We start from the raw sequence: 13610 nt of genomic DNA, 5'->3' as shown, positions 1-13610 counted from the left end.
AAAATTCAACAAGTGTAGATTGCTAAATACACCTTTCGGGTCCCTATATAACTCAAAGCACATAGCAACCAAGGGATTATCCATTATAGAGAGCGCCTCAATGTACGGGTGGCAGTGATCATATATACGTGACCAAAACCTGGTAGATAGGCCTACCTCAAGAGGATGGTAAATTCTCAACACTTGTCGGGGGCCGTATCGATAAGTGTGGAAGCTTGGGGGACGCAAGTGCTCAAAGATTCGTCTATCGAGCTCAAAATCTGCTATGATACCGAATAACATGTTCTAATCTACGCATGTAAACACTCCACCGCGTGCCGCGTCCCCAGCGGCCGGCACTCTAGAATGGAGATACCATACTATGGGCTCAATACATAATCTTGTGCCGTTAAATTACACTGTGAATCCTCTCGAATCCCAAAGAAAACTATACCACAAATACAACAGCCAAGCGTCAACCCTTGACACCCAGGCTCATACCGGTTCTCAACAAATCCTCTTTTCTAGCGAAAATCTCCGTCAGTACGAACGTTGCCAGACTCGAGTCGGCCCAATAATCTCCGTGAGCCTGAAAAATAAAGTTTGATATCTGAAATGATCAATCAAGGCCTTGGGACTTACAGTGATCATATCTGATTCCGGCCAAACGATTAGCAAAGGCAACACTTGTCTCAAATACGAGGTGGGACTTACCAACGTAATCGCTTATTGTCCCCTCGCTAGGCAAAGCGAAATCGATTGTCCCGTGGGGATTCAACGCCCGAAATCTACAACGCGTCTGTGTTAGGTTCGTATGTTTGACAAGCACAACATACTTACCTCCTCTCAGCCCGACTCTCGCCCCTAGCCTGTCCAACAAGCCTGTCTTCGCCACCTAAGTCCATGGCCTCCATGCTTTCTTCTTGCTTGGCTCGAGATTTGGGTGCAGGACTTGCAGCGCGCGAGCCACTCAACGGCAGGGCAAAACCATCAAACATTTTGGTGATTCGTGAACCTAGCGTGGCGAGAGTCGTCGTCCCGACCGAAGGTATCGTACTTTGCTTCATTGTCTTTGCGAATCTATCGGGGCAATTAGCATACAAATACAAATTGTGAGTGAAGTACTTTACTCGGAATCGACACAGGGGTTGAGGAGATACCTATGTGATAGCGTGGCGTTAGTTCGTGGGTAAGCCGCGAAGCCTATGGCCCAAACTCACGCGATTGGGTCTGAAGGGTTGAAAATGTTATATAATGCATCGACCGCCAAGCAACCGAATCGTCCAGTACGATCCAGCTGCACGATCATAAATCAACTCAACTGAAACGATGGCAGAAAGGATGTTCTTACCGCTTCATCCTCCCTAGCATCCATAGTCCTCTCCCGGCCCTGGGACAAATGATAAACAACTCATTGCGCCCTAAACGTAGACTCTTACCTTACGCGCAATCAACTGCGCCTGATTAATATGCATAAATATTCCCAACGGGCTTCCAATCATAAACATGTGACTACGCATACACCCTAGTTAGCCATCGCCCGAGTGAAAACGGTATGCAAAACAAACCTAGTATTAAATAAAAACTGACTGTTCATGCTGTTTAGCTCTTCCTGTGTAAAATCAGGAAGCGGGCGTTGGATTGTTGGTTGAGCCGAGAGAATATGGGCGGACAGTGCTGATCCAAGAGAGTGGGCCAAGAGATGCTACATGTGTGCTCAGTAGAGCTTTATTTTAGAATGATGATAATCGACGTACGACTCGCCCATGACTTTCAAAATCTGGATTTCGCGCGCACCAGAGTCTATATGCGCGGTTTCTAGAGTATTATTGATGAGCAAAAGAAAGAAAAACGTGCACCAGGGGCTCACGCTGTCAAGCAAACCTGAAGTGAGAGATCAGTAAAGACATGCAGTGTAGAAATTGATGAACGTACCGATTCTATCATTCTATCTCGGTGTTGACTTTTATTATTATTTCGTCAGCCTAAGCCCGTATTGGTAGAGCGAAGCTCTCATACCTCATAAAATAAGGGATATCGATACTGAAGGCAAACCCATCAATGACGAACCAAAAAAGGAGTTGCTTGGAGACTTACAGAACATTATTGGTTAATTCTCGAACGTATCTAAATCAATGTGTTAGTTCCTACGCCAAAAAGTGGATATCCAAATTTACGGTATAGATTTCTTGGGTGTGATGTCTGTCTTCAGTCAGCACCGAGATTATACGATCAAAGGAAGGATCCTACCAGCAAGAGTGAAATGGTTGTCCAGCCCTTCTTGCTCTCTTCTCCGTTCTTCATCCAACTCGAGTTTCATACTCGCCCTCCATGGGATGGGCAAAAACTGAGCTCTTCGATTACGCATGATCGACGATAGAGCGGGAGATTGTGATTGTTTCCTCTAGACCAAAATAAGCATACTTAGAGTTGAAATATCTCAGGAGTACTTGCGGCTATATCGCGGAACAGATTTGTGGCATACGTGAAATCCCAAGCTTCGTACTGGGCCGTATACTAAGACCTCATCAGTACGCGCAGCGAAGAATTTACGATTATTGTACTCACCCCTTGACCGATCCCGTGTATGATCAAGAATAGATCCGTCACAACCGTGTCCTCATCCTGCGGCACGGGCTCCACTTCCAGAACCTTTTTCGGCCGATCCCCCTCACTCTTGGTACTCGCCGGACTCTCCGACCTGGTAATCCCATCCTCAGACTGACGTGGGTGAACACCAGGACGTCTGATCCGACTCGCGTCCGGTGCAACCTCCAACTTTTGCCTCTTGTTCGCGCCCTCTTCCAAACTCGACACGCTCAACCGCCGACCTTCGAGCGCGGGACGGCTCGGTTTGTCCTTGTCTTTTCCTCCTGCCCCCGTAGCGGCGACCGCGGCCGTGACTTCTTCCGCTGCCTCGATGCCCCTCCATACGACTGTCGCGCCGGGGAACAGCCCGCCGCGCCCTCTGCCCATTCCCCAGCTGAAAAGACCCACACTGGGAGGAGTCGTGCCTTGGAAAATGCGGGCGGATCGGGCATCTTGGAATACGGCGCTATGGTTCGACTTTTGGAGGACGGTCTTGAGCTTGTCTTGAGCTTCGAGAGTCCCTGCTGATAGCGCCGCTTGGACTTCGTCTGGATAAGATGGGAGATATGGTTTTATTTGGCTGCCAAGGTAGAGAATATGGGTTAGACCCCATTGTGAAGGAAGATAGGATGAATGAGGAACGTACTGGTATGCTTCTTCCAGTTCGCGTGAGAGCGCTGGTTCGACGGCTCTATTCTGAATGGAGGGTTAGCGAAGTTTCTATATATGGAAATCACGGACATACCTCGTCGTACATCCATACGCAACGTCGGACTTTGATTGGAGGTCCTGGAGCCCTCCAAAATACAGGATATAGCTATATTTGACGTCAGCAAAAACTCCCGTGGGCAAGGAATAAAAGAAACAGCGACTTGCCCGCATTGTGCGAACGTTGATCTCGAACAACTTGTCAGTCCCAACAGGCACACCGAGAAAATCATTATCGTCCTCGTCAAGAGATGGCACCTGTAATTCATCTTCGATAAACTGATGGGCTGTCGCCTGTTCTTCGGAGGATAGCGATTTCCACACCCCCTCGCACGCGTTGGACTCTTCTCGGCTTAGCTTTTGCCAAGCAGTCGGATCGAGCGTAACTGGTGCAGACGAGAGAAGTTCGGCTGGGCCGGCGTGGTACCATTGTACGTAAATCTCGGGTGCCTGCTGTTCGTCTACCTCCATCTATGATAATTTAATCTAAAAAAATATAAAAGGGAAAAAAATGAGGTACGAGTTGCGGTGGCTAGGAAAAGAAAATCCAGAAGATGTGACGTCAACCGCGTATGAGCGCCACGTTTACGGAAGAGGTAATTTGGAAATACGGCAATTATACAGTTAAGCTGGATTTGGCGGGGTCGGGTACTTGACATGGCCGACTGCGTGAGCATAGCGAGGCATGAGAGTGTCGCGTGTGTCTGTTATAGAGTCGGAAGGGGATGTACGCGTTGTCTGAGGCTCGTAGGATGGCATTTCGGGCTCAGAGGATGACTTGGTGTGGGCCGCCGGGCCGAGGAGACTGATCAAAGCTTGCTCAACGAGCGTGACAAGTGCGTCCGGCTATGACAGAACCGGAGTCTGAGCACTTGATTTCATGTCGCTCATGCATATAAATTGCCACATTTCTTACAACGTCTCTCGCCCGAGCAGAAACAGCGCACCCAAGCTACATCCCAATCAATAGACCAGTTCCGAAGGTCTCCGTATTCTCAAGTCATCAAGCCAAGGGATTCCCAATAAAGGAGCAGGGCGAAGTCAACTCACCACCCCAGATCAATTCTTTGGCATAACAGTATTTGGCAGCGTAACGATACTTCCCGATCGCTAGCTGTCGTGACCTCGAGCGTTAGGGAGATCCCGGAATCCCACAGGCTGTCTGAGCATACATATATACACCAACCAAATCAGCCATCGAACACTATCCCTAGGATCATCCCTAATCCATTCTCTCGCTAATCCGAGCCTCCCCGTTCGTTGCCCACGGGCTCTCCGCTTGTTCTCCGAAACTCCTCCCCCACTCTCCCACATTTCCCCACGAAAAGCTCATTGACACGTGATCGTAAGCATCCGGCCTTTACCGCGCCGACTTGCCGGAAGTAGCGGGCTTATAGATTTGACTGACAGGCGTTTCCTTGCAGATTAAAGGTGTCGCCCCTCATGCAACGCTCGATCCTCTCTCGTCTGCCTCTTCGCCAACAGGTGCGACTCCAACGGCCAATTACCCACACTTGTATTCATTTATTTATTTACTTGTACAGATTACTCGTTCGACAATGGCCCCAACACGCAATTTGCGCACGACTGCAGCACGCAAGTCTCACGAGCCGCAAGTGGACAGCACGCAGCCCCCAATGCTGCGATACCAAACCCACTTGCCCGAGCTCCCCGTTCCCGACCTGGCAAGCACCGCCCGAAAGTACCTCGACAGCGTGAAAGCACTCGTCTCGCCCGCGGAATACGCCAAGACCGAAACAGCCGTGGCAGACTTTGTAAAATCCGACCAGGCAAAAGAGCTCCAGAGGCGCTTGCAAGAACGAGCAGCAAAGCCTGGAATCGAAAATTGGCTGGCTGACTGGTGGAATGACGCGGCCTATATGGGTTACCGTGATCCCGTAGTGGTGTTTGTGAGCTACTATTATGTCCATGTTGAGCAGGGCAAGCGGTCACAGGCCGAGAGAGCTGCGAGACTCATCAAGGCCATGTTGCCGTTTAGGGAGTTGACGGAGAGGTCAGTTATTTCTCAGCCGCGCGTATTGTTGTAGATTTATAGACGTTAATTAAATAACTGTTTTCCGTGCTTGTTCGTAGTGGTCAGCTTGAGCCTGAGAAAGCCAAGACTCCTATATGCATGTCCTCTTACAAGTGGTTGTGAGTCTGTTGTCTGCCCACATCTGCATTTTTGGAATTAATGTGAGTTGTACATAGGTTCAATGCGGCGAGGTACCCAGTCAAACCATCCGACACGGCCGATAAATTTGATCCTGCGACCAACAACCATGTCGTATTCGTTCGCAAGAACCGTTTCTATGAAGTCGACGTGACAGGACTCAGCACCGCCGATCTCACCGCCCAAGTCCAACGCATCATCGACGCGGCCGGGCCCGAGCCTGCTGCATACCCCGTGGGAGCACTGACGAGCGAGAACAGAGATAACTGGGCCGACGTGAGTTGTTCTCATGAAACGGCAAATGACGCTCGGAAACTGACTTTGCGGGTTATGACAGGCGCGTGAACATTTGGTCAAGAACCCCCAAAACGCCGAATCTCTCAAGCGTATCGACTCGGCTATAATTATCGTCGCGCTCGATGACACTTCACCTATCACACGCGATGATACCAGCTGGGGATGCTGGGTCGGAGATGGCAAGAACAGGTGGTACGACAAGCACCAGTGTAAGCGCAATGTCTTGGGGTCTATTCGATAAAAAATCTGACTCCTTTCGCTCCTAAAGTTATCGTTTACGAGAATGGCAAGTCTGGGTTCTTGGGAGAACATAGTTGCATGGACGGAACCCCCACTCTGCGCATGAACGAGTTTGTCCTTGCGTCGCTCGCCAAGGGCAAGGTTGACCACGGATCCGCTACCATATCCTCGAACCTCCCTGCACCCAAGGAGATCACATTCGAACTAGACTCTACCGTGAGCTCTCAATTTCCTTCCTTGCTCGCCCACGCCAATAATAACTCTTATAAAGTCCAAATCCCACATCCAAACAGCGACCAAAAACTTCAACACCCTCGTCGGACAACACGACTTGCACGTCCTCCAATACGAGGGATACGGCAAGGCCGCGATCAAGACTTTCAAAGCCTCGCCCGACGCATGGGCGCAAATGGTCAAACAGCTCGCATTCCACAAGATGTTCAACCGTCCGGGTGTATGCTACGAGAGTTGCCAGACGCGCAAGTTCAAGCGCGGCAGGACTGAGGTCATTAGGAGTGCGAGTGTGCAGAGCGGAGAATGGGCCAGGGCCATGTTGGACCCCAACGTTGACGTACGTTCCGTTGTTGCGTTGTTCTACCTGGGGGGAACTGAATTGAATTGTATATGCTTAGGATATTACCCGGCACGACCTTTTCCGCGCTGCTCTCAAACAACATCTCACCTATGCAGCATGGGCAGCAGACGGCCAGGGCGTAGACAGGCATCTCTTCGGTCTCAAGAAACTCATCAGGGAGGGCGAGCCTGTTCCGGAAATCTATAACGACCCGAGCTATAGCAAGTCGAACCATTGGGAACTGAGCACTTCTCAGTTGTCGTCGGATTACTTTGATGGATGGGGCTATGGAGAGGTTGTCCCTGACGGCTATGGTCTTTCTGTAAGCGCCTATATTGGGTATTTTGATGGGGTATACTAATGAAGAGCAATAGTACTCGATCTCGGATAACTATATTCGTTGGACCGCCACGTCTTTGAAACGCGATACTGCAGTTTTGAAGCATTACTTGGCTGAAGCTGCCACCGAGACGAAACAGATGATGGATCGGGCTGCCAAGGCGATTGCTGCCAGGGACGGCCACCAAAAGGCCTAACTTATTGGGTTATACATCGGGGTTTTTGCGCTTTGTACGATCTTGGGGGTATTCAAATCAAATCTTGCTGAACAGATAACCATCGGAGGCACTTATCTTACCTAAGTACGGGATGCACCTGGGATTGATCGGCCCTCGGCACCCCCACCTTTGATGGCGTATGCATGTAAGCAAGCAAGGTACCGAAATAATGTCGAAAACATAATGAATAAAGAAACAACCTGCCCCGGCCTACTGAACATTAGACTCGCTGTCCCAAACTGTGAGACGTAGGGATTATTTGTCGGTGACTTGAGGTGTAACGATACTGAAACGCAACAACCAACGACGAGCGAGTCGTGGCACATCACATATGTCCTCACCAAATGCTGGCCTAACCCCTGCATGGGAATACTCTCCGATGAGTCAAGACTAGTACTGTATTGATATTGTACAGGCGGGGTTACAACTCTACATATACAACGTGGCAGTTATTGGTGGTTCGATGGTAAATTCAGTGGTGATTGATATTCAGAAGAAAAGAGAAAAGGAGTACCATGGGCGGGCATCAGGTGATATCGCTCTGCTTGTTAGCTGATTAGTTGGGATACATGGGTGTCGAGAGTTAAGCGACTCAAGCGTACCGTTTGATTAACCCTTGGAAGAATTCAACGAATTTGAGAGAATCCTATCAGAGACTTAATAATGGATTCCGGTTGTTGGGTTTGTTGTGGATTAACAGGTACTTGATCGGTGGTAGCAACGATGTTATGGGCGAACCTAGAGTCCAAGGATGCATCGGTCGGTCCTACTTGGTTGGCGACTGTGCTTGTGGGGGCGGCCTCAGGTTGGTTACCCGAGCCTAGGCCGGGTACTCTGCTGGGAACCAGGGTTATATTCACGAGAAAAACAGGAGTCAGTGAACATACCTATTCTGAGCAGCAGAACCCCCACCCAGGTTTTGGCTTTGGTTATCTACCATTATATGCGGGCCAATTGGAGTAAAATGGATATTAATGATAGTAAAGAGGGGATGATGAATATCGTGCTAGGAATAATGTCGACAGTACTTAAGTGTAGCGAGAGGAGATCAGAGTGCCATAAGATAGTATCAGACAACAGGTTTCGTTTTCGCAGATCTCGGACTCATCCAATTAGGATATGCGGCATAAAACGATGTATGGTAAGTCGCAAGCTGGAAACAGAGTCGCATAGCATCGGACTCTCCGACAGTCAATACCAACTTCAGGGGCAGTTAATTAGATACGTACGATACCAAATTACTAACGAGCTTCCACTGGATACAATATCTAGATCTAGACCGACGCCAGGTGAATACTCGTGCGTATTGGTTATCGATTGGGTCCTGATCTGCACGTCTGATGTGTGAAGACCCTGTAGTTGTGGCTAATACCTAAAATCCCTTCTGATTTTACCAGTTTAAGTCCTTCTTCTTTCCTAATTAAGCAAATCGAAGTACATTCTTCTACATAACAACTCAGGAGTCATTCCGTGGGGCGTCACTCATCTAAATGGTTTTGATAACCTTGGCTTTGTTCTTTTGCCGCGTTATGTCATTCCTTGTTCTAGAAGTGACCCAAAGCACATATCTCACGACTAATAAACTTAGAATGTATCGATGATCTGAGTTGAGACGGATACTACCCTACATATACGTGTGTTCCGAGACTCTACATCCCCCTATATACTCAACTGAACTAGAACGTAACCAGAAGTATTCGGGCTGTGATTTCCTCAGTAACTCAATAAAATGTCACAGCTTGAAGAACTCGCCACCTTTACGTAGGGTTGCAAAGCTTGATCAGCTGAACGACCACAGTAAAATAGAACTCCAAAAGTGTGGACCTTCTAGGCGCAAAAGGCTGCCACTTACAAATAAAGTGCTGGGCAAAGTCCGGTCACTATTTCCGTGAATCCACATCTCCGGTCCACCCTTGCCCCCGACCGAGATGCATATTTCTCATACTTTTGGGACTCACCTTGCACCTACTGGAGGATAGGGTCAATACGTGTAACCATTTTGGTTAAAACAGACTTTTAGTGAGTTCTGATCCCACAGTGAGCCTCACGTACACATTCAGTGCATCCTGGGTTCGATCGCTTTAGGCTTTTTGTTCTCGGAGTTGTTAATTTCATAGAACTTGCTTTGTTGAAGACCTGTGCACTTGAGCAAAAACGATAACCATACTCCAGAATATTGTTTTGCGAGTATCGTTTTTGAGCGAAACAATACGCGACCAAACTGAAGCTAAGGTTTGTGTTCGGATAGATATTGCGGGATTACCTATAGTACTGGTACTGTTCAAAATTGTTAATTATCGTGATTCTAACTAGTATGATCTCACCACTAGTGCTCGCGCGTTGAGAGGCCTGGGAGAACCCCATATTCAAAGAGGAAAAAGCTCAATCTCCGCATACAGTTATCGCGACTGTTATGAAAAGACACAACTGGCTCCACGCGCCGCCCCAGTCTAAGGTCACACGGTTAAGTCCGGAATAAATACGAGGTGGTACGTACCTGTGTACCGCAGTGATGACAATAAGGAACAAGAGAGCCTAGCCGCTTAGTAGCACTCCCAAACGGACAAGTCAAAGAGGACAAGATATGAGTGGATGTGACGAACTAGCATATCGGCGTAAGTATTAGGTGCGCCGTACACCGAGGAAGGAGCCGGATATTCAATCCGAACAGCGCGCACGAAACAGAACCGTACTTGAGTATAAAATCCTTTGCTCGTGCGCTTTGTTTATCATCAGCATCAAGTCTTGTGTTATTTTTGCATTGGTTTACTGCGCCAGAGCAAAGTATCCCTTCGACGTTGCCAGACAACTCCAGAATCACGGACTAGCTCTCAGGGGACTATTCTCTCCACTTAATTAAGTTTGATTCCTGACTCATTGCAACTCACGGGGGGATGCCATGGTCAATGCCGCGATGACGTCCACTAAAACCACGGTACAATGCTATTTGACAGGCACCTCGGGAAATGCTCGCAAGATACCCATAATCAACATTGACCCGAGTTCAGTTTTGTACGATCGCGTGGAGCCCTGTCTGGATTTTCAGATGTGGAGTTGGGGATCGGGTGGTCCTAGCAGTGACCGAGCGCCCTACAATTTCATTACTAATACCTGTTTCTCGCGCGGGTATATTAGGCTTTCTAGTTATTCTTTTGACTTTTTGTTAGAATGCCGGGCTGTTTATCGAACATAATCGGTGTGCACAATTTATTTGAGTAATTTAGGTAATTGGTTCGAGTCTGAGCTCGGAAGGCTTCGTTCGGATCATTATAATTAGGATTTGGATTTTGACCTCTATCATTATGCGTTCTGAACCCTCTTTTAGTTTTCGCCAATGGGCTCGGGACATTTGTCAATCGAAGTTGGGCGCAATTTATCTAGGTTCTTGGTAGACAGGTCGCTTTTGCTCAAGTCCGAGCTCGGTGTTCTGGATTGGGACACTTGTAATTGACTTTGCATGCTGACCGCGTGTGGCTTGATAGAATTTAAAACTATAGCGCTCTCTGTGCGCCACACTGCGGGTCACTGACGAATTCAGCAAGGGCAGGAAAACCTGGTGGCGGGTCTTGTCCTGCTCTGGAAAGAGCCTTGAAATCCCACGTGAGGAGCCGCCGGGGAATTGTGCCGGAATGAACGACTCGATCAATTGTGGCTCGGGCGGCGGAAACTTCTGGCGGTGGTGGGACAGATGTATGGTTACAGAGAGCCAGGTAACAGTCTGGATACATAATGAATGTATGGTATCCACTGGGATATCATTCCTGTATGTACAACGAATATAGATATAGGCTACGGTGCATATGGCGTATAGAAAAAGTGTGATGCCTAGGGCGACTGACCAGGGCGGAATGTGAAACGGATCGACACGCAAAATCCCGAATCTGGACTAAGGCGTATTTGTCAGCAGAATGCGGAATGTGTTGCGACTGATTCTTGGAGGGGCAATAGGAACCGCGACGATCTCAGCTGAGTCTTGAAGAACACGACCACGGGCGCTGGTTCCCATTCCTCCCTCGACCATTCCCTCCCCCAGACCACGGACTGAGCACCAAGGACGATGTCTGCTGCTGATATTGCAAAGCTCTTGCCGCCATCGCTGCTGCTACCTGCACATCTTTCAGCCCATAAGTATTTCTTTGTTTGCACTTTGACAGTTGCAGCATGGGATACACTCGTCCTCAGTCCTCGCACGTGGCGACTTATGAAGACCAAGGCAAGTTGGCATATTGTCATTTCTGCCGCCATATTCTCACCTACTGCTCAACAGGAATGGCCCCCGCTAAAGATCTTGTACCATTTGCTGCGATATATAATGCCCATAGAGTTTACCATAGTCGGTCAGTACTATGCGGGATGTCCCGGCCGCGGCTAGTGCTGACGACCACGTTCCAGCGGTTGCATTCTTCGATACCAAATGGCCATTTGAAAGGTGCCAGAACTTCTATCTTTTCGAGCCCATTGTCACCATGTGCCTCGTCTCGCTCTGCTCAGGTCCGCAAGCTCCGTAATAGCCTATGATTTATCATCTCACTCCCCTTTTTTTCTAGTTGTTGCCCTCATTCGTCTCCATGCGATCTTCGACCATTCCAAGGCTGTATTGGGTGGACTGGGAATGCTTCTAATCCTCCAAGTTGGTGTGATGGCAGCATGCTGTGCCTTCTATCGACGTAAGTTTTTCTTCCCTACATTCCACACGATTCACGCGCCATCACTTCTTGGCCGAAAACCTCATCTCACTTTGGTGACTAACTTTGATTATGTCAGCCATGCCACTCAAGGAAGGCCAAGGTTGCATCGCTGGACCAACAGCTAATTGGGTCGGGATCTATTGGCTGGCGCCCACTATTTTCTGGTCTACCGCGGTATGATATATCTTCGATCACTCTGGATCAATGTCATTTACCCCTGGATGTCTTTTTAGTTCGGCTTGGCGCTACTCCGCTCGATCCAGTCGTTGCAGACTAAACCTCTTGGGCCATGGAAACTCATGCTCCGTGACGGCCTCAACCTCTATGGCGTAAGCGATTCTATATTTGTCCCTTTTTGACATTTCCTGACAATGTTTTTATAGGCCATCTGGCTTGTCAACATGATCAACATGCTTTTCTGGTTTATCGTTCAGCCGCTCGATAATGCCGATACAATCAAGACCATTGTTACATCCATGACCGCCGTCCTCACTGTCACTATGACTCTGCGCATTATTCTCTCTGTCCGTGGCTCACTTCAGTCTGGTGGAGCCTACTCGGGCACAACCTCTTCTAGCGCATCTCGCTCTCACCCATCCAACAGCGGTGCGCTCCCAGGTTCTAACTCGGGTCCCCATATCATCTCAACTCGAGCAACTCACCCGGTCGTCAACATCCAAACTGAGCGTCACCACACTGTTTCCGGAGGACACCAGCACACTAAGAGTGGCGGAGGCGTAGGGACTGGTCGTCAGACTTACACTCTCGATGGAATGCACTCGCGCTCAGAGCGGGACTGGCAGGATGATAACGCGAGCAACGTTAGCGGCGTCGATGCCAAGGGAGGTGATATTGGCGAGTACGGAGTCACAGAGGACAAGTCTCGTGCTTTGGCTAGCGAGGAGGATGTTGCTGCTGCCCGTGCCCAGTCGACTGTGAGGGTGATGGTTGACCGAGAGGTTGACGAACGAAGGGAGTGAGGTTATCTAGGCGTATTGTTCTCGGAAGATCTTCTTTTTTCTTGTTTCAATAAGTGTACCAGTTCTTGACCTTCAGAAATGTTTCCATTTCTCCATTGTTTCTTCTTTTTTCTTTATCCCTTCTCAGCGTCTTGTTTGTGACATTTTCTTCCTCTCTCTCTTTTTTTTTTTGTCTGATTGTCCATTGGATTGAGGCTGTAGATGCCTACCAGGGATTGTACGTGCTACACAACGGAATACAGGATCGTTACTATCCAAGCGTTCTTCATTATAAATTAGGTACGATCATCGTAACGGTCGCTCCCATCAACTTGCAATCTCACTTTCATTTTCTCACAAACCGCTATCTTGTTACGATGGTAATGATAAAATCTTGATACACGATAACATGACAATCCATAGATGGAAAAATGGAAGCGTGTATCTCAAGCTTGAGTTGGGGAGGAAAAGAAACATATACGGGAAAGGGATGTGAGAACTCTCATCAATGCATAGAAGGAAAAGACTAGCCCGGACGAACGCGTTATCATAAGCGAATGTCTCTTGTGCGAATGCGATGAAAATGGATATGTATTTGCTGGCATCGTGGCATTTGACAAGAGCTGGAGTATTATACCCGCCAAGAACTACATCATTCGTGGCCCGTCCCATCACAACCAATATTTGACCGCTTACATCAGCACCGACTCTTGAATAGCCAACAAGAAGCCTTGCCGAGCTTGCCGAGCCTCAGGATTTTGAGTTGTGAGTGTACGGCTTAACATAGTCTTCGCAACGTCATTGCTAGCCCTCATGATCGAACTGCACGTCGTGTACACATGTATC

At 48.6% G+C, this 13610-nt stretch overlaps 4 protein-coding genes across 4 annotated transcripts; 2 read left to right on the top strand and 2 right to left on the bottom strand.

The window, feature by feature from the left end:
• Positions 1 to 454: 454 nt before the first annotated feature.
• Positions 455 to 3747, bottom strand: RhiXN_09333 (phospholipase; the record flags this gene model as incomplete). Its single annotated transcript, XM_043329149.1, has 20 exons — positions 455 to 568; positions 622 to 632; positions 694 to 767; positions 820 to 1059; positions 1110 to 1139; positions 1200 to 1276; positions 1331 to 1369; positions 1419 to 1491; positions 1548 to 1684; positions 1737 to 1797; positions 1850 to 1863; positions 1915 to 1942; positions 1999 to 2022; positions 2077 to 2106; positions 2157 to 2181; positions 2230 to 2381; positions 2465 to 2496; positions 2548 to 3264; positions 3314 to 3385; positions 3460 to 3747. 20 exons carry the CDS (start codon positions 3745 to 3747, stop codon positions 455 to 457), a joined length of 2238 nt encoding a protein of 745 aa, XP_043180595.1.
• Positions 3748 to 4719: 972 nt separating this feature from the next.
• Positions 4720 to 7096, top strand: RhiXN_09332 (carnitine O-acetyltransferase; the record flags this gene model as incomplete). The annotated part of the gene is made up of 9 exons (XM_043329148.1): positions 4720 to 4761; positions 4821 to 5290; positions 5371 to 5430; positions 5488 to 5725; positions 5787 to 5955; positions 6015 to 6202; positions 6258 to 6557; positions 6619 to 6882; positions 6935 to 7096. The coding sequence occupies 9 exons, from the start codon at positions 4720 to 4722 to the stop codon at positions 7094 to 7096; spliced, it is 1893 nt and encodes a 630-aa protein (XP_043180594.1).
• Positions 7097 to 7743: 647 nt separating this feature from the next.
• On the bottom strand, positions 7744 to 8057 carry RhiXN_09331 (uncharacterized protein; the record flags this gene model as incomplete). Its single annotated transcript, XM_043329147.1, has 2 exons — positions 7744 to 7954; positions 8005 to 8057. 2 exons carry the CDS (start codon positions 8055 to 8057, stop codon positions 7744 to 7746), a joined length of 264 nt encoding a protein of 87 aa, XP_043180593.1.
• Positions 8058 to 11174: 3117 nt separating this feature from the next.
• Positions 11175 to 12785, top strand: RhiXN_09330 (uncharacterized protein; the record flags this gene model as incomplete). Its single annotated transcript, XM_043329146.1, has 6 exons — positions 11175 to 11454; positions 11510 to 11608; positions 11665 to 11784; positions 11882 to 11979; positions 12039 to 12134; positions 12189 to 12785. The coding sequence occupies 6 exons, from the start codon at positions 11175 to 11177 to the stop codon at positions 12783 to 12785; spliced, it is 1290 nt and encodes a 429-aa protein (XP_043180592.1).
• Between the last annotated feature and the right edge of the window lie 825 nt (positions 12786 to 13610).

The sequence above is a fragment of the Rhizoctonia solani genome, chromosome 5 (genome assembly GCF_016906535.1).
Source record: "Rhizoctonia solani chromosome 5, complete sequence".
Classification (NCBI taxonomy): domain Eukaryota; kingdom Fungi; phylum Basidiomycota; class Agaricomycetes; order Cantharellales; family Ceratobasidiaceae; genus Rhizoctonia; species Rhizoctonia solani.
Note: the sequence above shows the minus strand (reverse complement) of the source record. Positions and strands in the feature narration are given on the sequence as shown.